Genomic DNA, 25,728 nt, shown 5'->3' with positions numbered 1-25,728 from the left:
GGTTCCATCTCTGGATGATTAAGGTGTAATTCTGAAATGGGATGAAGATACACACACAGATATATATATATATATATATGTATATATATATATATATATATACACACACACACACACACATACATATATATGTATGTATATATATATACACATGCATATATATCTATATACATGTATATGTCTACATATGTGTGTATGTGTATATATATACATACATATTTTAAGATTTCCTTCTATATATTAAAAGAAAAATAATTATATAAATAATCACATTCTTTTGGAAATAACACTGGACTATGCTAGTTAAAATTAAGGTTTTGGACAATGAGAATTATTTTGTCATTTGTAAAAAATCTTATCACTAAATATAAATACTTACAGACTTGCCTCAGGCTTCCTCTAGCATTACATTTATTTTATCATAAAAGTTGAAAATATATGTTGTTTTATGTTTTTCTCTTGTCATTGCCATAAAGATGTTTGTATAGTCTTGTCTCTAAAATAATTTGTAAATTATAAATACAATATAGCTGTCTTTTAAAAATTCCCTTGGGAATGGAGAAGTAGGTCACATATTCTTTCAATAAATATTTGTTTAGAGACTATAATGTCACTTGCAGGGTTACCGTAGTGAAAAAGGCAAAATCTCTACCTTGTGGAGCTTGTGATCTTGAAGGAAAAGAAAAAAAAATACGTAATTTTGGGCATAAAGAAACATGAAGCAGGATAGGTGGTTAATGTGAACCTGGGGAGTGGGAGAGGGGTTTGTTTTCAGAGGTTCAGGAAGACCTCTTTGAGAAGGCGACCTTGGAGCAAAGCCCTAAAGGGATTGGAGAGGAACTGTGTTCTAGGAGGGGCGTGTCCTGGCGGAGGGAGTGCAAGGCTAGAGGCCGGTGGCGGGTCAGTGGAGGAGTCAGAAAGCTAGTGTGTGTCTGCAGCAGAGTAGTCCAGGAAGACAGGGTGGGAAACAAGGTCAGAGACGTAGATAAGGGGCCTGGTCATAGAAGGCCTTGCAGGCCTCCCCTAGGAACTTGGATTTAATTCTCAGTGTGACAGAAGCCATCTGAGGGTTTTGAGCAGGAGAATAGTATTTCCCGGTCTATATTTTAAGAAAAAAGTCTTCTGATTTCTAGCACTGTAATATAGCCATCAATTTTTTTTTGTTTTATTTCCTTTAAGTTTTTTTCTCAGTCAAACATTGCCTTTAAACTGCTCTGCAAATTTTAGTTCCTTGAGTGCTAAGCGTTTTTGAGATATCATCCAACTTGATCATTTCTTTATGCTCCCTTTTACTGTTTTGAGCAGATAATGATATTTGTATAACATGAAACTCCATTGTAACAGTATTTGTATATGCCAAGTAATAGTAAGTATTTTGATAATGTGACTGTACAGACCAATATACTGGTGCAGGGCAGTGTAAGTCATTATGACTTTGTAACACTTAGTGCTTTGCTTCGTTGGCTTCCTATTCCAGGGTATTTGTCCTGGTTCTAGCTTATGTCTCTCCAGTGTTCCCAGGGAGCTAACTACATATTCTTTTTGGTTGCCTAAGTATCTTCACCTACTTCCTATTCCTTATAACTTGCCTTTTAATGATTTTTTTTTAATAACGTGGGTGAAATAAAATATTGGACAGACTTTCCTACCACCTTTGATATCCTAAGATTTATCTTTCTTGAAGAAGTATAGCCAAAATGCGGTTTTCATGATCTACACTCATTTTCATTCAGTGTCTCCATCTGAAGAACTATCAGGTTATAAAAATGATGGATATATTTGTGGAAGGAGCTAAATTAAGCATGAGACCAAGACCAGGGGAACTTAAGATTAATTCAGCTAATGTTTGTGGAGTGCCTACTCCAATACACATAAAGGGTTTAAAACAGTCCCTGCTTAGCACATAATAAGGGCTCAATAAATTTTAGTGCTAAGACTAATTATTTCATTATTGAAAATCCATTATGTTCACTTATTTTGCCTTTGGAGTGTCAACATTATGGAATATTTGATTTGTAATGGATGTTATTACTAGATACGCTGCCTGGCTTTGGTCTGTGGTGAAGCCAGCTAGCTACACGCACAATTCCAACAGAGTAAAAGTTATAAAAGTTATTTCTGATGTACTATAGGAACCCTGAAAAGGGTGTAATTTTGTTCAGTAGGACAAGCTCAGGGAAACTAAAGAAGCAAAGTAACATTTGATTTGGCTTTTCAAGGATAAAAAAGGAATTAGCTAGGCAGAGAAGGATTCAGAAGGATATTTCAGTCAGCGCACAGTAAAGCAGTCTTAGACTTATGGATGCATATGTTCTACATTGGTAAAATTGTTTGAAAAGAGCATGGTGTAGAGTTCAGGTAGTGGTTGATGTAAGATTGAAAATGGAAGAGCTCATGTACTAGTTAAGGAGTGTGGACTTCCTCTTAGCAACAGTAGTGACTCACTCAAGTAAGGGAGGTAGGACATCAAATCAGTGTTATGAAAGACTAACTGGCAGCCGAGTGAAATTATAGAAATTGCAGGTTAGCTGGAAGTACTACAGTAGAGATTCTGAGTGCTGGAAAAAGAGAAGTGAGGTACAGAGCAAAGTACAATGGTGACATCTGACAGGGAAATTCAGTGGAACTAAGGGGCTAATTAATTAGTTGGACATATGGGGAGAGAGAAACATTAATCCTAGTAATAACAGCTAAGATGAATTAAAAGCTTACCATGTACCAGTTATTTTTCTGAGTGTTATACATATATTAGCCCTTTTATCCTCATAACCCTGTGGGGCAGGAAAACTATTAAATTACCCATTTTACAGGCAAGGAAACTGAGACATGGAGATTACCTCATTTAATTGTTCCTAGTGTAAGTGAAAATGCCATTAATTGAGATGAATAAGAGAGAAGGAACACTTGTGGAGAGGAAGAGGCAGTTAATGTGCTTGCTAGAAGTTTCCAGGTCCTTTTCTGAGACGTACCTGTCCTAGCTAACCTCCATTCCACCTGATAACTTCCCACTTCTGACACGGGAGGGAGACATTACTTTTTTATGTACCTTCCTGTGGTGATAGGCTAGGAAAGGGTTATAGCATCTGCTGTTGTAAAAGCTCAGCTTATATTTCTAATACCTATTTTTATTATATTATTTTGTTGAGTGTATACACATGACTTCATTATTCAGTGGGTTGCTGGGTTTTTTTTAAATTACTATTATTGGACCATTATTTTGCAGCTGAGGATACAGGGTGAGAATACAGGTCAGTAATAGCATTCTTCTTTTCACAGTATTTTGAATACTCGGCTCAGCATGAAATTCGGCATAACATCCAGAGGGAATTATGTCTTCATGCTGCTCAAGGTCTTGTTCAGCTGAGAGCGTGTGCCTACAAAGGTCACAGGACAGTGGCCAGTGGAGAACAGATATGGGAGATCCAGAAGGTACATCAGTGCAATTAATTCACCCCTTTCTATAATTATTTTGATTAGCTCTAATTGCTTATCTGGGAAAATGCATGAAACATAGCATTATTAATGTTATCCATCAGAATTTCTCTTTTTTAACTTTGTTGTGTATGTCTACCAATGTGATGAGAGAATGTATCTATGGATTCAATACTCTTAGAAACAAGTTGTTTAATGAAAGCATAACTTATACAGATCAACACTTTTGTAAATTATTAATAATAGTTGCTCATATTTGTCTCTTTAGAGTCTCTTACAATTCTTCTGGCAACAGTCACATATTTTTTTTTTTTATAATGGCAGAGAGACAAAAAAAATCATTATCTTTTTCTCACCTAAAGTGATTCATTTCTCCTGTTTCAGTAGTTTTTTAAAATGAATTTAGAATTGAGAGAATACAAAAAAGATCCTTCCTGTTTTTAAATATATGTGTTAAGGCTTAGCTGGAACATAGCAATTCTTACCTAAAAATTGTTCTGTGCCATACTAGAACACTAAAAGACTGATTTTTATAACTTATAAAAAGAGTTTGTCACTTATGGATATACCAATGGAATGGTTCTTATTTGAAAACTTGATTCAGACCTTACTCTTTATACATCTCTTTATTTATGTAATACCTCCTGTGAACTGAAAAGTAGTGGTATAAATGGTATTGTTCATACCAGAAACCAACAAGATTTTATCAAGACAAGGTTGATCTGAGAAAGATTAAAAGTTAACTGTGTACCTTTGGTATGTGAGTCTCCTTTAGCTTCGATGAGACCATAATGTAGTTTTCATATTTATCAGTTAACCATGAGTCTTGAAATTTAATGTCTGTTGTGTTTCCTTTTATTCTAGGATCAACTTCTATATAATCCATTCTTAAAAATGTGCCTTTCAGCAAATGGAGAGCATCCGAGCTTGGTGTCATGCAATCCATCAGATCCACTTCAAAAATGGATTTTTAGCCAAAATGATTAAGTGTTCCTTAAAATTAAGGAGTTGAAAAAGGAGATATTCTTTCTCATAAAACTGTGACTAGGCATACACTGTAGTTTTTGAAAATTATGCAAAAGCAGCTAATTGTAACTTATTCCAAGTGCATTTTTCTTATTTATATCTTAAAATGTCTATGTAGCACTGCTACAGAAATCTTTTAAGTTTCCGTTTCAAAGCACAATAACTAATAATACCAAAGACTATTTTGAAATGTCCAGATGTAGGGGAAGAGATGTTTACAGTATGATGAAAATAATTTTCTAAGTAAAGTGATGTATGTGTGTTTTGTACACTCAAAGATATGCATAGCTCCATTCACACACTCACAATTTAAAATATTTCTTCTAGTTTTTGGGGGGAGGGAGAAAGATTTGATACCATATTTTTTTAACTACATAGAAATGGATCAGTGAAGGTCAAGCATTGGCCTTTGTGTATAAACCAGGAAATTTTTATAGATCTAGGATTTATTATATAAAAATGCAAGTAAACTTTTTTGCCTTTTGTTTACTTATCTGTCATAGGTTTCCTTAAACATGAAATTAAATGATTAAGGAGAATATTTTTAACACTTCAGTATCTTGGCAAATTTTAAAATATTTTTTTGTCTGAAGCCCACTTGACTTAAAGCACTTAAATCTTGCTTAAAAGATATTTCTTAAATAACTATACTGTGTGTTTTCCCAAAGCAATATTTAAAAAAAAAAAACTGTAAAGTACTATCTGTTGAAAAGGTGTCTTTTTCCTTTCTGCTAGTCCTTTTTTCTTACCAAATTCACTAATCTTGAATGTTTGTGAAATTGAATTTCAAATGCAGAATACTTGACTCATTTAAAAGCTAAATTTTATTTGTTACTGATTCAATTTAGATTGTCTTTGTAAAGAATTTTTTTCATCAAAAAAATCCTTCTATGTGGAAAACACAATAAAATGAATCCTTATCACTGTTGTAATTACTTGATTTAAATTTCTTTCCTCTTTTGGATAAAATATATAATTCATATTAGATGGGGGGGCATGAATTTTGTATACTTAATTTAAGTACCTATTGTAGAGCCGTCAGATATTTCTTAAGGAAAACTCAAGTATTTTGTGGTAATGGCATAAAAAATGGGGAGTGGAGGATTCTATGTTAGATATTTTGAAAATTTTGTACTAATTTCTGATATTCCTTGAGCATCTAATAGAGTAATTTTTTAAAAATGTGATGCCTACATAGATTTAACACTTTTCTTTTTGGTCCATTTTATATAGAGATCTCTTGTATTCTTATTTAAGAAGTAAAGTATGATTGGCTTCATATTTTAAATGTTGCTGAGCCTCAGTTGTACAAAAGAAAATATTTTAAAATTATTGGTTCCTTCACTTCATTGTTTGTAACTTTGAACTTGCATTAAAAGACCTGCATTCTTGGGGACTTGGGATGCCTGGTTGGCTTAGTTGATTAGGCAACTGACTCTTGGTTTCTGCTCCAGTCATGATCTTGGGGTCATTATCTCCGGTTGTGGGGTTGAGCCCAGCATTGAGCTCCAGTGTCAGGCTCTGCACTCAGTGCAGAGTCTGCTGAAGATTCTTTCCCCTCCTTCTCCCTTCCCCTCTTCTCCTCCCCAACTCACATGCATGCCCTCTCTTTCTCTCAAATAAATAAATGAAATCTTAAAAAAAAAAAAACATTCTTTAATTTATTACAATGCCAACATTTATTTCAATTCAACTAACATTTATTATATGTCTAACTTGTGCCCAAAGTTATGGTAGGCAGAATGAGTCTTATAATGCCTTTGAGCTTAGATCTTATGGAGCAGAAAGACAAATAATTTTGAAATAGCATAAGCCTGGGTGGCTCGGTCAGTTAAGCGTCTGCCTTCGGCTCAGGTCATGATCCTAGGAGCCTGGGATCGAGTCCTGCATCGGGCTCCCTGCTTTAAAAAAATTTTTTTAAAGATTTTATTTATTTATTTGACAGCACAAGCAGAGGAAGAGGGAGAAGCAGGCTCCCTGCAGAGCAGGGAGCCTGGGATCATGACCTGAGCCGAAGACAGATGCTTAACTGACTGAGCCACCCAGGCGCCCCTAAAAAATTTTTTTTGAAATAGCATAGTAACATTATGATTTATATTTCATGACATGACAGCTTATTATTCATATTTGGTATTTCTTTAATAAGTAAAGGTATTTTTACTACTATAGCTAAATACTAATATGTATTGTGAAAGATACACGGATGCCCATTCACATGCACAATTTCTGTTTCTCAATTTGTTACCCTAGAGTAAATATCCAGGAGCAAATACTGCTCTTAGAGTTCATTATATCTCACAAAACAAATCCTCAAAGATATTCTGTAAATGAAAATGTATAAAGCATATTTAAAAAAAAAATTCGAGTGCCCTCTGTGTATTAGGCATGTGTTGTCATGTCAAGACTCAACCAAAATCTATTTAGATTAGTTGGTTTTATTATGACTGTATTAAATGCATCAAAGGTAGAGTCCTTCTTACCTGATTTGGGAGCCTCAGACTGTTGTTCAAGTGTCACATAATTCATTTCATTAGGAATTTACCCTTCAGGATAATTCTGAAACAATGCTAATAGGCATCTATTCATGGAGTCTGGTTGCCGTCTACCTGAGAGACTTGAATACACACAAGTGTGAAATTGTGGAGCTTTTCCTCAATTTCAAGTGACCATGGCAAATGGTCTAATTGCTTCACAAGACCTGGCATGTTTCCTTCATTCCAGAGGACTAAGTCCTGAGAACTCTAGATTGGTAAGCTCACTGCCAAACCTTCTAGGGTTAACCTGATGGGTGGGCTCACTTAGAACCAGTTGTGACTAGCTACAAGAGAAAATAAGCAATATACTAAAATTGCCTATTACTACAACCAATAATGACGAACTTTTAAGCCCCTATATTGCCAGATAATTGACCTTACTGTTAGACAATTTAATTAAATACTATGTAAGCCATCAAAATATAAATGCAAAGATACAGGGAGCTGGTTGAATGCTTTGGGAAAACAACAAAAAAAGCCAAATTATTTTTTTAAAATGCTAAGTTATGTGTGGATGAGAACTATGAAAGAGAAAACAAATATCTCAGAAGATTCTGCATTCAAATTGCTTCCAATTTACTTTTAAAAAAGCAAAACAAAGGATCTTCAGACAATGTATTGTTAGTGTGGTTTGTGCAGGAAAGATGTTGCATAATTCTCATAAACCAATTCAAACTCAAAAGGCCTTGGCCTTTCAATGGAATGTTTGTGAAGAAATTAATATACATACAAGTGTAGGAATGAATGTGTGTGTTTTAAGTTAAAAATATTTGAAACATATCTTCTTTTTATGGCTTTCTATTTTAACTACATTTTTCAAATTGTCAGTCACTTATCAGTCCAACTGCATTGGAGAAGAGCTTTTTCTGCACACAGGTGTAGTCACTATTGCTCTTCAATATTTAATGATATTCAGGAAATATCGGTATTTTTGTGATTGTAGTAGGCATCAGGACCTAATGATACACAAAATGGTCCTTCAAGAAGTTTACATCTAGTAATGATTGACAATGATATTTTGGAAAGAAACAGTCCATGATGAGTCAACACCTTCAGTCTGCAGTGGGTCCATTGCGAGGAACAAGAAGGGAAAAAACAGTGCCTTGTATTTTAGAGGTAAATAGCTAGAGTATGCTTGTCAGGCTTGATTGTGCACACTGGATCTTATTAAAATGCAGATTCTGATCCATTACATCTGGGTAGAACCTAGGATTCTGTACTTCTTCTTCTTCTTTTTTTTAAATTCTGTATTTCTAATAAGCTCTTAAATGGGGCCAAGGCTGCTGGTCTTGAAACCACACTTTGAGTAAAAAGACTACTCATGGAACCAAAGCCTAGGATCCTTTGAGACGATCACAGTGACTTCCATTATGCTTTACATCTGATTACTTCAGGCATCACCATAGAACAGTGCTCTCTGCTGTCCTCTGTTGCCATTATGGTTCTCCAGCAATTCCCACATCTTGTGATTTCCCTAGCTTGGTCAATTCCCCCACCTTGTCCATTGTCTTCTACTCTGCCAGCTTCTACTCCTGTTCTTTGATCAGAAAACTCCCTTGTGTCAACAGCCTGATCTCTGGAAGTTCTATTCTTTGTCTTGCCTTAACTCAAGCTAGACATCTATGGATACTTCCTCTTATTCCTATCTAAATGCTGTTGTCTTTTTTTTCTAACCTTCTTGTGCTTCAAACTGAGGTTTTGAAGTAGGTGTGTCCTTTCTACAAAAATGCCCCATGAAGACCATGCCATGTGGATATATTATCCTCCACCCTTTCTAGCTCTTGTGAGTTATAAATCTATAGGTCATTTCTCTTGATTCATTCCCTCCATTCATTAAATACTTTAGTTCTTGTTTGACTTCCCTTCTTTATACCCCTAGTTCTATCACACTCGTGGGTGACTTCAATGTTCGTGCAAATGACTCCAGTGTCTGTGCTCTAATTACTTGACTGCCATATTTCCTTCCCTCGGCCACACCCTTTCTTGGCATCACTAGTAACCATTTCTTCTCTGACAGTTTGATCATTTATAAACTCTCTGACTAGCACCTCCTGTCCTTCTAGGTCATTCATACTAGTTCTTTCTCTTAAAAAACCTTTCCCTACCTCTTTGAGACCTTCAAACCATTGATCTTGTTATTCACTATCATCAACTCTAGTCCACACCTACCTGCTGGTCCAAAATGGTTTCAGTTTTTTAACATTATAATAATTCTCTACCACTTTCAACTCACATGTTCTTTTCTCTATCATTCTTACTTGAAAAATTCCAGATCCTGGATAAATCCAAGTATTTACAAAATATTTGCATCCTCTACTCCTGCATCCTAGCAGTTGGCATCCTGGAATGATACCTTCACCATCATCATTCTGGGAATACTCCTCTCTCTCTCTCCCTCATGCTGATCCTCCAGTCTTGTGGATTCTATGCCTTCCTCCTTCTTGGTTTGTTTCCTCATTTTGGAGTACACCATGTGGTAACTTTCTGAGGAAGGGTTCAGGATGCATACTTTCTTTGAGAACTTTATATCTGAAAATACCTTTATTCTACCCTCACATTTAATAGGTTGCCTGAATATAGATTTCTTGGTTAGAAATCATTTCTTTAATTGATATTTTGACGGTATTGCTCCATTTTCTTCTAAATGCCCATATTGAAAAATCCAGGGGCACCTGGGTGGCTCAGTCGGTTGGGCAACTGCCTTCGGCTCGGGTCATGATCTCAGGGTCCTGAGATCGAGCCCCGCATCGGGTTCCCTGCTCAGCGGGAAGCCTGCTTCTCCCTCTCCCACTCCCCCTGCTTGTGTTCCCTCTCTCACTGTCTCTCTCTCTGTCAAATAAATAAAATCTTTAAAAAAAAAAAGAAAAGAAAATCCAGTGCATTTTTTATTTTTGATCCTTTGTTAGTGATCTTATTTTTTTCTCTCTGAAAACTTACAGGTCTTCTATTTGCCCTAATGTTCTGAAACTTCATAGTGAGTGTTACATTGCTTTATATTTTTCTGTGCTCCTTAAATACTCATGCCTTTCAATTCTGAGAAATTTTCTAAATATTTCTTAATTTTATCTTTTATAGTCTTAGTTTCTTTCTGGAAACTGTATTATATCAGACCTCTAATATATTGATCTTTTAATATATTTGGAAGGGCACTTTGCTCACTTTATCCCATGTCTTTGCTTATTCTATTTTCTAGGAAGTATTCTTGATGTATCATTCTAAGCCGTCTACTAAGTTTTTAAATTTCTATCACTTATAATTTCCATGAGCACATTCTTATTCTCTGAATGCTTCTTGCATAAGATTTTGTTATACTATATGAATGAAATTTTTTCCTTTACCTTTGTAGGAATATTAATGATAGTTTTTTTTATCTTAAAGTTTTCATCTATTTTCATGGACTGTTTCCTCTGACCTGCAGTCTTTTTCCTATTTGTTTTACTCTCTGCATTTCATAATACTTTCCTCGAATATCTGGTGATTCTTGCCTGTTTATCCTTAACAGAGGAGTATTGAATACTTATTAGAAATTTCCGTAGTGCGGGGAGGACTTGTTGACTGTAGTCTGTCTTGTAGGGTGACCTGATGGGGCCCTTATACTGGGAAACAAAATGACTAGTTAGATCCACAGAGAAGAATCTTCCAATCACTTTTCTGGAGGATGTAAAACTAACTGCCATTGGGAGAAGGTTTTCAATATAAGACTCCTGTCCTCAACTGTGCTTGATGTTCCTTATTCTAGAGACCCTCTTGTTAACACTCTCCAGTGAGTGACTCTCTAGGTTTCTTCTTGGGTATCAGAGAGGATCTAGGGATCAGACTGGTAGAGTTGTAACCAGTCCTCCTCTCTCAACTCCATTTTCTCCAGGTGCTTCTTCCAGAGGCACCTGGTACCACCAGTTCTTGGGGATTCTCTTAGGGGTCTTGCAGTGCAAAATGGGTTGATTACTGCCCTGCTTGCTCCACTACTAGCTTTAGATTAACCTTTCCTTATTCTGTTGACATTCACTACTAATTAATTTGTTTTTCAAACTCCAAAATTGAACCTCCCCTGCTCTTTCTTCCTATGGATTTGTGAATTTTCATTTTATCTTTATTGTCATTTGCATGGAATTTTGGAAGGGACCAAAAGAAAATGAGGGTTGAATCTGGCATTCTGAATAAAAAATAAAACAAAACAGGAGTGTCTGTGTGGCTGTTGGTTAAGCATCTGCCTTCAGCTCAGGTCATGATCCAAGGGTTCTGGGATCGAGCCCTGTGTCAGGCTCCCTGCTCAGCGGGGAGTCTGTTTCTCCCTCTTCCTCTGCCTGTCACTCCCCCTGATTGTGCTCTCTCTCTCTGTCAAGTAAATAAATAAATTAAAAAAAAAACCTCCATTCATTCTTCAACGACCTCCAATCTATCTTCTGTCACTAACAACTTCCAAGTTGCCAAATCCAATATTTCTTTTTATGTCCTCAAATATCTAAGTTCTGCAGCATTTGAAATGATTGACTACAAACTCATTTTTAAGTTTTTGAAATTCTCTCCTTTCTGGGCTTCTATGGCACCACAAGCTTCTATCTCCAGTCCTATTGCTCTTCTCCAAACCATCATATCTCACATGGACCAAGATGGTCTCTTAACTAACTTCCCTGCTTTTTTCTCATTCCATTAGCTGATTTTTTTTTTTTCCACAGAAACTAAAGTTTGCCCTTTAAATAAAAAACACATTGCCCTCTTGCCATTGTAATCTTCCAAGGGCTTCCAGTTGTTCTTAAAATAAAAACAGTGCTCCTGGCTTCAGCCTACAAGACCCAAGATGACCCACTCTTTGCCTATTTCTCCTGCCCCGCCTATGACCACGTTTTCTCTGGCTCGTGCTCCAGACACGGCAGGTGTCTCTTCTAGTCATCTCATATGTCATTGTTCTTGCTTCAAAGCCTATGTCTTCTTTGTATGGATGCTCTTCATCACAGTATTTTTATGTTTCAGGTTTCAGCTCAATAACATTCTCAAAAGAGACCACCCTTTATAAGGAACCCAATTATTACTGCACTACCCTGTGTATTTCTTTTATTAAATTTATCACTACCTGAAATTATTGTCTTATTTTATTTGTGAATTTGTCTTTTGTCTCCACCAAAATGGAAGCTTCGTGAGGGCAAGGTAAGGAGCAATGAAATTCATGTCACATTAAATTTTAGGTAATTCAGTATACTTATACATGAAACAACTCTGTATTTTTCAAGAATACTTATATTAAACACAGAATGTGTATGAATGGGGAAAGGCTCTGAGCATAGGAATGGAAGATGAACAGGAAAAATGGGGGAAAAAAGGAGAGAACAGCATAAAAAGGATTTTGCTTGGACTGTTGAAGATAGATCCAAGTTAAAAAAAAAATCTTAATGGAAAAAATTCTCTGAGTTTATGCATTATTTCTTCCAAAGGTGTTTTACAGAGTCATAGATTTATTTATAAAATCCAGTGGTATAAGAATAATGGAATCTAAACTTAAAGGTACTAATTCACATAGCAAAGAGTAAATCCATGCTCTTTACCTAAAGAGTTTATGTAGGTGGAAATTTTGAATAGATATAAAGTAGATTCAGTGAACTGATGACTGATAAATTCACAACTGATAAGGAAAGGTAGGCTGCTTAACATGTCTTGAAGCTCTTAGAGTGACACAGAAGACAACAGCATTTTGAGTACTACATATCTCTTGAGTACTCTTGAGTACTATAGCATAGACCGAATACTCCCTTGAATGTTAGCTATGTATTTGTGTCTACTTAACAATTTTTTTTTTAACTTTAAGGTTTTCCTTTAGAATCTCAGTCATCCACTGTGTAAATTATTATGGGAGAAATCTAGTTTTTTGCCAGTGCATATTTTGAAAATGTCTCCTCTTTTAAAACATAACATTAATTGTGAAAAATACTTTGGAAGCATGAATTGAACTCAGGATGTTAAATTATTGAAAGTAACTTAAAAATTGTTTTAAAAGACCAAATAACCTTTTAATAACCAAACTTTTAAAATAACCAAATAACTGGGAGGAGCATCATTTCTGCTGTTATTCTATGTTCGAGTGTTTTAATTTTATTTTCCCAACAGGGTCTTATTGCTGGCAAGAAAAATTAATTCTGGATGATTTCGGTGAAAAAGGAATTTTTTGAAAGGGTATTGAGGAGTTTATAGAATCATTTGGAACCCTGGAGAAAAGGCTAGAAAAATGAGCAGGGGAAAGCAGAGCACACAGCTTTGAAGTGAACATTAAGCGGTAGAACTCATCTGGTGAGGACACCGGTCCTGCTGTCACCAAACACCAGATGAATGGTTTGCACCTGATTTCCCCCCGCGGTGGCATTGCCCACTGCCGACACTGGCTACTGGATGTCCCCCCCCTCCACTGCTGCCGGAGCTGTGACTGTGTCCTCCAAGCTGCTGCCCGTGCCAGAATGAATCCCCACAGCCGGCTTCTTTTCTCAACAGCTCCCAGATCAATCTCCAGCTGGGTGCAGACGGACTGAGCCTGTTCATGCGCCCTCTCAAAGCACTGGAGCTTGGCTTTGGGGCCTCTGCAGCAGAAGGCAGACATTTCACAGACTTAGGAAAGAAGTTCAGATGCCAGGAAGCTAAAAAAAATGCAAATGACTTTAGTACAAATCCTAGGATTTGTAAACTATAACATGATTTGCGTTCTTTCCTTACTATCTTTTGCTTTAAAGTGTAAAGCAAACACATTTAATTGGCTATGCATAGAGTATATATGAACATGCTTCCACTTAATCCATCATATTATGAACATTCTCACTGTTTTTTGCCTCTCAATTAGGTCAAAATATTTTCTGTACTGCACAGAGATCATATTCATGTTTTCTTATAGCAACAAGTTTTAGTTTGCTTTAGAAAATTAACTTTTTATCAAGATGTAATTTATATACAATAAATTGCACAAATCTCAAGGGTTTGGTTTGATGAGTTTTAACTTATAGATATCCTTGTAACCACCACCCAAAACTAGATATAGAATATTTCCATCATACCACAAAGTGCCCTTGTGTCTCCTTCCACTTAAACTTTCAACCCAGGAAATGACCACTTTCTGATTTCTATCTGCATGAATTCGTTTTTATTTTTTCCACTTTATATCAATGGAATCATACATTATATATCCTTTTGTATCTGTTTCTCATTCATCATACTATTTTTGAGATCCATCCATGAAGGTTCGTGTGTCGATTCATTGCTGAGTAATATTCCATGTATGGATACACCACAATTTGTTTATTCATTTTTCACTGATGGACATTTGAGTTCCAAATTTGAGGCTCCTTTGAACAAGAGTACTATAAACATTCACGTATAAGTCTTTCTGTAAAGGTATGGTTTTACTTCTCTTAAATAGGCACCTAGGAATGGGTTTATAGAATTGATGAGTGAAAGATACTGCCCAATGTGTGTTTTTTTTTAAATCGTAATATTTTATATTTCCACCAGCAGCACATGAGAGTTCCCAGTGGCTCTGCATCCTCACCAACATTTGATATTTTCAGTCTCTGATTTTAGGCATTCTAGTGAGTGTAGAATGGTATCTTATGGTGGTTTTTATTCTTATTTCTCTGATGAATAATGAACATCTTTTCATGTCCATTTTGGACAGTCATATCTTTTTTGTAAAGTGTTTTAACTTTCTGTGTATTTTATTGGGTAGATTTCTTTATTACTGATTTATAGAAGATCTTTTTATATATTATATAAATATATGAATATATATTATGAATACAAGCCCTATGTTAGACACATGTAACTATTTTCTTCCAGTCTGAAGTTTGACTCTTTATTTCCTTAATGATGTGTTTTAATGTATAGAACTCCTTATTTTTGATGAATTGTAATTTATCACATTTTATTTTATATTTAGTTCTTTTTATATACCGAGAAATCTTTGCCTGCTCCAAGGCTGTGAAGCTATATTTCTATATTTCTTTTAAACACTTTACTCTTCTAGATTTTATTTTGGGTGAGTCTTGAAATAATTCTGATCTTGAAACAGTTTTTGGAGTGACATGGAGGTTGAGATTTATTTAATTTTCCATAAAGATATCTAGTTGTTCCAATACCATTTGTGATCTTTCTTTCCCAAAAGAATTGCGCTGGTGTCCTTGTTGAAAATGAATGGACGCGCTCTGTATGTGTCTCTTTCTAGACTCTATTTTATTGTTCTACATGTCTTTCTAGGCAATAGTAGTTCTATAGCAGGTTTTGAAATCCTGTGGAATACGTTGCTCAACTTTATTATTCTTTTTCAAGATTGTTTTGACTATTCTAGGTTCTTTGCATTTGATCTTGTATCTTGTATTTGCATTTGCATTTACCTTGTATCCTGCACACTTGCTGGACTTGTTTATTAGTTCTATTTTGGAAGACTTAATTGGCCAATATTTTGTTAGGGATTCTGTATCTGTGTTCAGGAAAGACATTGGTTTGGAATTTTCGTGTAATGGCTTTGTCAGGTTTCATTATCTGGGCGTTATTTTGTGCTAGTCTCACGAAACTAGGAAGTTGTTTTCTCCTTTATTTTCTGAAAGATATATTAAGGACCTAATTCAGCATCGTCCATTGCATTTAGTTCTCATATTTCTTTAGTCTCCTTCAGACTGGAGCAGCTCCACAGTCTTTCCCTGACATTCGTGTAGCTCGCAGTTTTAGAGTTATAAAGAATGTCAATCAACCTAAGGCCTTGTGGTATTTCCAAATGGCCAGACTCAGGCCGTTAATTCTTATCAGGAATAGCACAGAGATGATGTTGTCCTTACAGTATTACATCAAGAGTCCTTCCATGTTGATCCTTCCTACCACTGGAGATGTTAACCTTGATAACTCATCCAAGTTGTAACTGCCAGATTCCTAAACCATAAGGTCATCATTTTCCCCTTCGTGGGTGGGCTTTGTTAAGAGATACTCCAAGACTATGCAAACATATAGGTTCTTCATGAAGCTACTACCCACTGGCTTTAGCATCCACCGATGACTCCACTGTGACATGTGTCATCATTCCTGCTCCATGCATTTGTTGGCATTCTACTGAAAGAAAAAGCTTTCCTTTCTTTCTTTCTTTCTTTTTTTTTTTAAAGATTTTTATTTATTTATTTGACAGAGACAGCAAGAGAGGGAACACAAGCAGGGGGAGTGGGAGAGGGAGAAGCAAGGCTTCCCGCGGAGCAGAGAGCCGGATGTGGGGCTCAATCCCAGGACTCTGGGATCAAGACCTGAGCCAAAGGCAGACGCTTAACAACTGAGCCACCCAGGCACCCCAAAGCTTTCCTTTCTTATTCATTCCTTCATCCTGGCCTGATGGATTTTTGCTTCATTCAATGGGTTGTAATCTGATTACTATCATTATTTATTCTGATGCTCTGATTGTCCCAAATTTGGCCATTGAAGCCTCTTCAAGCTGACTCCTGTGATGTTTTTTAGCATGTTCCCATCATTCTCTGAGCATTTCTGTGCTTTTGACTCATTTTGTACTTTCTCTGTCCCAGCCTTGGAATCGACCATTTCTCCACAGAACGTGGTTCCTTTTTGCGGAGGCACGTAGAAATCAATATCTGGGTGCTCGGTGTGCTCATTACTGGTAGCGTATTATTACTTCTTGCCCTCTTGGCAGACACAGGTATGTTTATTATATCTATGTTATTTAATTATATATCTGTACACATATCTTTATTTATTACTATATAGCTCTCTATCTCTCAGTTGCAGTCCAATACCTTAGCCTTCCCCATTTCTATTTTTATAAATCCCTTCGTTGACCATGAGAAACCTGGCTCCCATTATCTTCAATGTATTTACTTATTAGCTCAATCTCCCTGCAGGTGAGCAGCCTCCTGACTATGCCATTGCCCTTCTTGGCCGCCCTTCCTACCAGCATTTCCTCAGCCCCTAGCAATGCCATTTCCTCCTTGTCCTTCTAACCTCCTCAGCCCCCAGCCACCTCCACGAGAAAGGAAAGGAAAAAGAGAGGAGGAAAACAAGAGGAAACAATCTCTTGTTTTTTATAAACACTTCTCAAAACAGAAAAAATACATATATTTGAAGCCAAACTAGACCACTTGCGTTTTGGATCAAATTTTATCTGTTTCACTGAAGTTGAGAATAGAAGAAATATAGTGAATACATTTTAAAAAGCACAGTTTGATAGCTTTTAAAGACTCTGTGTATAAAAAATTGAGAAAACATTTGCAACGTGTGTATCCGCTTCCTATTGCTGCTGTAACAAATTACCACACACTTGGTGGTTTAAAACAACACAGATTTATTACCTTACAGTTCAAGAGATCAGAAATCGGAAATGGGTCTCACCGGGCCAAAATCAAGCTGTTGGCAGGGCTGTGTTCCTTCTGGAAGCTCTGGGAAAGGATCTATTTCCTTGCTTTTTCTAGCCTCTAGAGGCCACCCACATTCTTTGGTTCTGGCTCCATTCCTCCATCATCAAAGGCAGCACTGTAGCATCTTGAAATCTCGCTCTGACTCGGATCCTGCCTTTGTCTCTCTCTTCCACTTTTATGACCCCTTATGATTACATTAGGAGTCCACTGGATAATCCAGGATAATCTCCCCGTTTTAAGATCAGTTGATTAGCAAACTTAGTTCCACCTGCAATCTTAATTCCTTTTTTGACACAGAATACAATATATTCAGAGGTTCTCGGATGCTAGGAGGTGAAAATTTTGGGGAGGCTATTATTCTGCCTACCACGATATAAGATGGACAAAAGATTGGCATCTTTATATAAGTAATTCTTAGAAACCAATAAAAATAATAACGTTTTATCAAAAAAATTAGTAAAATATATTCACAAGTAATTAATAAAGGAAAAAGTAGAAATGACTCAAAACTTATCAAGTGTTTGATTACACCGTAATTAAAGAAATTCAAATTAGAGAAAATACAGAAGACAAATTTTCACTAATCAAATTGGCAGAGATTTTTTTTTTTTTTTTCATAATTATGGTCAGTGTTGGTGAGGACAGGGAGAGAAAGACACTCAAACATTGCTGGTGAGGATTCAAATTAGTAAAACTTTCTGGATGGGAGTTCAGCAATATATATTAATGACTTCAAAATTATGCAAACCATTTGATTCAACAATTTTATTTCTAGAGATTTGTCCTAGGATAACTATAAAGGTACTTGTAATATGTTTTAGTGTAAGAATATTCATCAGTGTTGTTTAGTGAAAGATTGGAAAAATATAAATGTTCACTGGAAGGAGTTTGCTTGAATGAATTTTGATGTATCTATATTATAAAATCGTCTATTTGTGTATAAGTTTTATAAACAGTATATATGGTATAAAAATAATGAAATATTAATATCTCTAAAGTCATGGCTAGAATCTTCTCAAAGCCAATCCCCTTTCAATAAAAACACCCACTTTTCTGAATTTTATGTTTATTTTCCCATCTTTTATTATGATTTTATTACACATGTATGGAGTCGTATACAGACATTAAACATTACTGCTTTAGAAGTGCATTTATTGAAATGGGAAGAAACCCAGCGTATACTGAATAAAAAAAAAATCAAGTTGAGAAACAGCATATTCAGGATGATCTAAGTTTTTTTGTGAAAAAAAAAAGATATTAAATCTGGAAGGATAAATAGCAATGTAACAGGGTTAATTCTGGGTGATAGCAATATCTGATAATCTGGAAAATTCTTTTACTAATTTTTATAGATTAGTTAATACGGTAAAGGTACTTACCATCATAGAAAGCTATAGTTAGGAAAGATTATTTAAAAGGCAGTGGCATTCTTAATATTTTGTTCACCTACTGTTTACCTCTTAATTATGAGAGTAAAACAACCTCCAGCTGTGCTATAAAAAGTAGAAGGAAATGAGAAAATCAATTACACATGAGTTTGGTTTTAGGGCTAAATGAAGGTGGGAAATATTTTTTAACATCTTTATTTCACATGCATCACTGTGGAAAGGTCTCGTTGCTGGTGCAAATGACACAGTCACGGAAGTATCTGCCCAAGACGTGACATGCCCAAAGACAGGACAAGGTAAGGAGGATGCACACTGGGGACGTCAGGGAAGCTTTAGTGGAAGACATGAAGTGAGCTGTCCTTGGAAGGACAACTTAGACATTACACCAGTAATCTGGAGTTTATTCTTTGGATAAGGTAAAAGAGGGTGATCTTTCACCTCCTCTTGAGAGCAGGGAGTAGGCCTCAGTGAATGTAGAAGCAGAGAAAACAGAGTTGCCCTCTGTCCTGGCCCATCACTGCCAGACCTCCGACTCCAGACTCACCCCCCAGATGCCCTGACTTTGGCAGGCTCACTTTCCCGGTCTGTTTCCCTCTGCTTCCCTATTAATGACTTTTGTAAACTCCCAGGGAAACTGAAGCCACACTAGGATGGAGAGCCCTTTGTCAGCTTATTTTCTTCCAGGGGAGGTCTTCTATCAGTGGCAATATTGATTTTTTTTTTTTTTCTTACACAGATGGGCTTGTGATTGCTACTGAGTGTTTTAACACTAAATGATGTATCGTTAGAGAGAAAGAATCGCAAAAGTCTGGGTTACTACAAAAGTCAGTGAGTAACACAAAAGTTGAGATTGTGGTTACCTTGGAACGTGGAAGGACAGGGATGTGGTTGTGAAGGGACACGCAGGCATGTCTAAGGCACGTTCTGTTTCTTAAGGTGGGTGCAGAGGTGTTCATTCTATTATTATTCTTGAAAATGAAGATTTATATATATATTTTAAAGATTTTATTCATTCATTTGTCAGAGAGAGAGAGAGCACAAGCAGGAAGAGCGGCAGGCAGAGGGAGACGGAGAAGCAGGCTTCCTGCAGAGCAGGGAGCCCGACGCGGGACTCGATCCCAGGATCCTGGGATCATGACCTGAGCAGAAGGCAGCCGCTCAACCTACTGAGCCCCCCAGGCGCTCCTGAAGATTTATATTTTATATGGTCTTAGGTGTATATGAAGCATTTCATAATTAAAAGAAAAAAGGTTAGGTGAAAAAAGCAGGAACTGGAAGATGGTGAGGAGGTAAGGGGGTTGTGGAAGGAGGCATACACATCACTCACAAGGACGGTTTGCTTTGCTGACCATTATTTTATCCTTATTTTCTTTAAAATGGCCTCGTCTCTAATTTATCACTGAGCATGAATTATAAATATTTGTTTATCTGTAGAAGAGGTTTTGCTAAGTAAAATGCTTGATGAATTAGATATGGAACTCACAATACTTTAGAAGAGCCTGCCGAATATAACAGCTGAGAAGCCAAAGCAACGAGCATTGAACAAATGCCGCATAAAAGGATTTGCATTACGTTGCAAGCAAAGAGCAAGTGCATTTACTGGAGTTACAAGGGGGCCATGGGAATTGTGTGTTTATATGGAGTTCAAAGGGAGTTGTCACCGGGTCAGTGAGGAAAGGTTTTGTGGAGGGGGCAGGATGGCTGGAGCCATCTGATAGAAGAAGCAGGAGAGTTTGAACTGGAGGGAAGAGAATGTTTCAGGCTTTGAATTATTTGTGGTCCTGTTGCTATTTTGACTATTAGGGAGCAGGAGTCCCCAGCATGGTGATCACCCCGGGCCCGCTGCGGATCGTCCAGGAATGTTCCGCTGTGGCCGCCGCCTCCTCTCTGGCAGTCCTTTTCCCAAACCACAAAACCCAAATGAATGTGTGTTTCTTCTAAATGGGCATGGCTTTGAATATGAAACCAAAATTTCTGGTTTGAGAAGAGTCAACATTTTGATGGCATTTATATTTCTGGTCTTTATTTTTCAAGCCTCACAGCAAAGATCAACTGTCCTCTTCCATCTGTGCTTACATCTTTTTATGGTTCACTGAAAAGTGGACACCGCAGTGCTCATCATGTTTGTCACCCATTCGTGTCTGCTTGTTCTTATTTTTAGGATCCGTTTCTCTCAACAATGGAAGCCTGCCTGCCCCTCGGCATTCCGATTCACTTTGTGATAGGAGAAGAGAAAAAGTTAGGGAAGGCCTTATGAGTCAAGGTCTGGGAAACATGATTTCAGCATTGTCTCCCCAGCTCTGCTTTCTGCTTCCTCTTCTCCGCTCTTGTCTCTTTTCATTGTCCTTCCTCCTCCCCCACGTCCCAAGCTCCTCTTGTTCTTCCTCCCTCACTCTAACAAAAGGTTTCACATTTGGAAAGCCTCTGATAAGTTCCTCACTCCCACCCTGTCACTTATTACAGAACAATTTTTCCTGCACCATCCACAGGATGAAGGACGTAATTATAAAGAGAAGTTTAAACCATTGTTTAAAATTGGCAGCAATAAAGGAGTCAACTTATTTATTTTTATTTTTTTAAAGATTTTATTTATTTAATTTGTCAGAGAGAGAGAGAGAGGGAGAGAGAGCACAAGCAGGGGGAGCAGCAGGCAGAGGGAAAAGCAGGGTCCCCACTGAGCAGGGAGCCCGATGTGGGACTTGGTCCCAGAACCCCGGAATCATGACCTGAGCCGAAGGCAGATGTGTGGCTCAACTTATTTATTTTTTATAGAAATTTTATCCAGTCATGGTAGAGGTAAGAGGGAATTAGTATTTTTTTAAAGAACTTATTTATTTATTTGAGAGTGAGAGAGTATGGGTGGGGGAGGAGGAACAGTGTGGGGAAGGCAGAGGGAGGGGAAAAGAATCTCAAGCAGACTCCCCACTGAGCATGGAACCCAACACAGGGCTTCACCTCCCAACACTGAGATCATGACCTGAGCCAAAACCAAGAGTCAGTCACCTAACCAACTGAGCCACCCAGGTGCCCCAAGAGGGAATTATTTTTATAATCTCCCTGTAGAGAATGACATTACAAAAATCATGTGAAGAGAGCATGCAGCCAAAAAATGCAAGAAAAGTATTGTAAAGGCATGTTAATTAACAAATCTAGTATGTTATTATTATTGATTTTGTGATATTTATGCTATTTGTCAGCCCCTCAAAATTTGCTTATTTGTTGAGGTTTAAATTCTCTTTATAGATATATTTACTTGGGACTCTATGTTCATAATTTTATGTTTATTTTCATAACAAGAGACCCCTGCATTGTAAAAGCATCAGCATCCACAACACTCAGATTTGCCCTCGGTGCTCAAGGAAATGAGCAATTGCAAATGCGAAAGATGAACAATCAATGAAGGAAGATTATTTCCATCTCAACCCAGGGAGATATGTAGCTTCTCTGATGCTGTAGTTCTGCTGTTTCTGGTTCTGCTTTATAACGTATCTTTTTCTACTTCCTGCCATTGTGTAGAACCGTTTTCCAAACAGTCAAGTGCACGTTACACTTACTCTTCTCGGAGCGTCAGCCACTCTCCTAATTCAGAACTGTGCTTCTTGATCTACTGGAAACCCGCCCGGTGGGCATTGCCCTTGTGTACCCATTTGATATAGTGCTTCCACGAACTGATGTTTAGTAAATATTTAATAGGGTGTGTTCAGCTGAATTAGGTCAGCAGCTAAGGCGGGAGGGAAATGATATATTGTTTTTACTACTCGCGCAGCTTTGGGTGTCAAAAAGCTTTAGAAAGCAAAGGCCCTGACGGGAAAGACAATAGTTACTGCCCTCTTCTTCTCAAGAGACTCCAGAAACTGCTCCAAACTTCCTGCGGAGATGTTGTCGTCCATGGAAGCTTGGGTCTAACGCTGAGCTGGAAGTCTTGGGAGGGAGGTGTTACAACCCTCCAGCCCGTGTGCCTCAGAGGGTTTGGAGACTCACCCAGCAAGCAGAGCGGGTAAAACATTGAAGGATTTCGTGGCGAAGGGACATCATTTCTGCAACTTACAGCCAAACTTCTGGGGGGCACGGGGTGGGGAATGTTTGAGAGATATAGTAAAGACAGTAAAATTTAACATTTGGGGGATCAGGGTAAAAGGAATATGGAAATTTTCTGTAACACTCTTGAAACTTTTCTATACATGTGAAATTATGTAACAATTAAAAGTTAAAAGAAAACTACTACAATGTCCTAAAAAGAGAACACAATGAAAAAATAACAGTGCATCTCCATTTTGACTCTACTTTTCTTTTTAGCATGATGAAAACATTGTGACACGAAGAATTTAAGTAAAAGATTATCTCCATGTCTCTTTACCTGGTGTATTATGAACAGCTGGGTGTGGCGCCTGGGTGGTGCAGTCAGTTAAGGGTTAAGCGTCTGACTTTTGATTTCTGCTCAGGTCGTGATCTCTGGGTTGTGATCTTGGGGTCCTGGGATGGAGTCCCGCATGGGCTCCACGCTCAAGGCGAGTCTGCTTGAGACTCTCCCTCTGCCCTTCCCCTTCTCACCCGTGCCCTCTTTTTCTCTCTCCAAAATAAATAAATAAGTAAATAAGTAAATAAATAAATAAATATTATATATGTGTGTGTGTATATATATATGTAAAGAAAAGCTGAGTGTTACTGAGATTTTGGTAACTTAAATTATTTTAAGTGCCACCTATTTAAGAGAATTGGGGCTATCGGTAAATGAAAGAAATTCCAGTCTTTTAAGACTCCAAGGACAATTTCACATTTCCAACAGCATAAATACTACAAGCGGTGGTACCCCTTGAGTTTTTTTGAAAACTGGGTTAAAACTAGCGGCCCTTGCATTCCTGCCGATAGCCTAACTTCAGTGTTGTTATCATTGTTGTTCTTCACTGTTTTGCGTTGCCTAATATTCCATAAGTTACATATATTATCTCTCTCCTGGATGACAGCCTCCATAAAACACTGTAGGTTCCATGGAGATGATAAAAGGATTTTGCATGAGATAAAGATTTTCCCATAATTTTGCACACACTGGAGGTACAGGGTGTGTTTACTAAGTAGAGGAAAACCTTGACTGGGTTAGGGTTGGTCTTCCTGTGGTATAACTCTGAAGGCACTGCAGACCAGTGCAGGGGGGGAAGGGAGCAAAAACGTCAAGGAAAGAGGAAAAAACATTGTCGTTATGGTAAACTCCACATTCAGACAAGAAGAGGAAACACACTCCCTTTGTTTCCCCTTTTCTCAGCTCTTGGTGTTTGCTGCATTCTCTCCATGGCCTTCTATTTCCAGAACTTAAGAGAGGTCTATTTGAACTGTTCTTCTGCTATGTTATTTCAAATAGATGTTTAATATGCTGCAAAAACCTAAAAGTACATTAACCATTTGCACCAATTACTATCTCTTTTAAAAGATATTTATGTGGTTCTAAGCAACTAATTTAGAGCTAACTTTGGGAACAAAGACTCTAAACTAAGAAATGTGTTATGCATTTTTATTTTTGAATTAAAACAACTTTCAGTTTTGCACATACTCAATTAGGTACAGCTATAGAAGAGGAAAACTGATCTTGGCTGGGAATGGGGAGTCTTAAGTTTCATGTCCCATAGGCAACAGCATTTGACTGTGTCCCCAGCAAATCTTTGCCTTCCTTGTGCTTGATACAATAGGTCTTTAGCAGTCCATTCTTACAGTCCTGACAAAAGTTTCTATTAAACTTTTTATCATCATTTCTATCCCAGTAGTTAAGCCAACTGCATTCTGCCTATCTTTAATGTTCAACTTTGAACTTTATTAGTTTTTCTGGGGAGAAAAATAAAAGATACAGCATCAATTTTCTATTGTTTTTAAAGGTTTATTTATTATTTGAGAGAGAGAGAGAGCACGGGGGTGGGGGCAGAGAAAGAGGAAGAGAATCTCAAGCAGACTCCCCACTGAGCGCAGAGCTCAAGTTGGGGTTGGATCTCAGGACCCTCAGATCACGACCTGAGCTGAAACCAAGAGGTGGAAGCTTAACCAACTGCACCACCCAGGCACCCCCAATTTCCTATCTTAGCCAATCACTAGGATCCTTGAGGAGCTTGTTAAGACACAGATCATCGAGTTCCTACCTGAAGGTCTGGAGTGGACCTTCATTAGCTGGTATCCAAATACATGATGAGCCTTATTTTGCTTTCCCTAATGTTTTTTCTTTTGGTAAACTTTTACCTAATTTTTCTCCCTTCCACCCACCATAACAAAGTTGTAGATGAAACAAACATTTAAAGAGAGGAAAGCAGCTAATATTACTGATCACCTATTGTAAGAAATGCAATGCTAGATACAATATTGTTTTCAATCCTCAAAACTCTTCTATAAGATAGTATTATTATCCCCATTTTCCCCAAAATGGGAGAGGGACTCAGATAAGTTCCTCATTTTGCCGAAGTTCTACTGATGGTGAGTGGCAGAGCTGTATGTGACTACTGATAAGTGCTGCTAAAATACTGTTTTCTGGGGAGTGATGTACATTCGGACCCTCTTTTCTCTCTGTGGTAGCAATAAAATAAACCCATATGACAAACTTGAAATTATGCAAGAACTGAACATGAAATATTCACTATGCTTTATTTACGAGGGTACGAAGAATGAAAGCATCTGACATTTTTTTTTTCCCTGATTAACCTTAAACCAGGTTACCACATTCATTGAGTTAAATTAGTTTCTAGAATGTGGAATTACTTCTGATAATTACTATTGAATATGAGTACACTTTTAGTTTGCCAGATTTTCTTAAAAACAGAAAACAGAATAAAGAGGCTATCTAGGGGCTCTGATACTAGACGACCTAAGAATCCTCTAGGTAGTTCTTTTCACATTTCACAGAAAGTATGAAACAAAATAATGACACTAGAAAGTGAGTGCCATGGTCAAACAAAGACTCTCTGAGATCTGAGTGGCAAGAAGGAGGCAGCCATTCAA

General features: G+C 37.3%; 1 protein-coding gene across 7 annotated transcripts in view; it reads left to right on the top strand.

Moving 5' to 3' along the window:
• GALNT3 (polypeptide N-acetylgalactosaminyltransferase 3) overlaps nucleotides 1–5,390 on the top strand; it is a 97,645-nt gene extending 92,255 nt beyond the window's left edge. For all 7 annotated transcript variants that reach the window (XM_064586637.1, XM_045868707.3, XM_064586638.1 and 4 more), the window contains 2 exons: nucleotides 3,277–3,429; nucleotides 4,297–5,390. In XM_064586637.1, the coding sequence (XP_064442707.1) occupies nucleotides 3,277–3,429; nucleotides 4,297–4,419 (276 nt within the window). In that variant the 3' untranslated portion in view covers nucleotides 4,420–5,390. The remainder of the gene's footprint in view (nucleotides 1–3,276; nucleotides 3,430–4,296) is intronic.
• Nucleotides 5,391–25,728: the final 20,338 nt, after the last annotated feature.

This window comes from Mirounga angustirostris, unplaced genomic scaffold (assembly GCF_029215605.1).
Source record: "Mirounga angustirostris isolate CCGP_5_RB_7025 unplaced genomic scaffold, mMirAng1.0.hap1 SCAF_3, whole genome shotgun sequence".
Taxonomy (NCBI): domain Eukaryota; kingdom Metazoa; phylum Chordata; class Mammalia; order Carnivora; family Phocidae; genus Mirounga; species Mirounga angustirostris.
The sequence above is the reverse complement of the archived record's forward strand: the minus strand, read 5'-3'. Positions and strand labels throughout refer to the sequence as shown.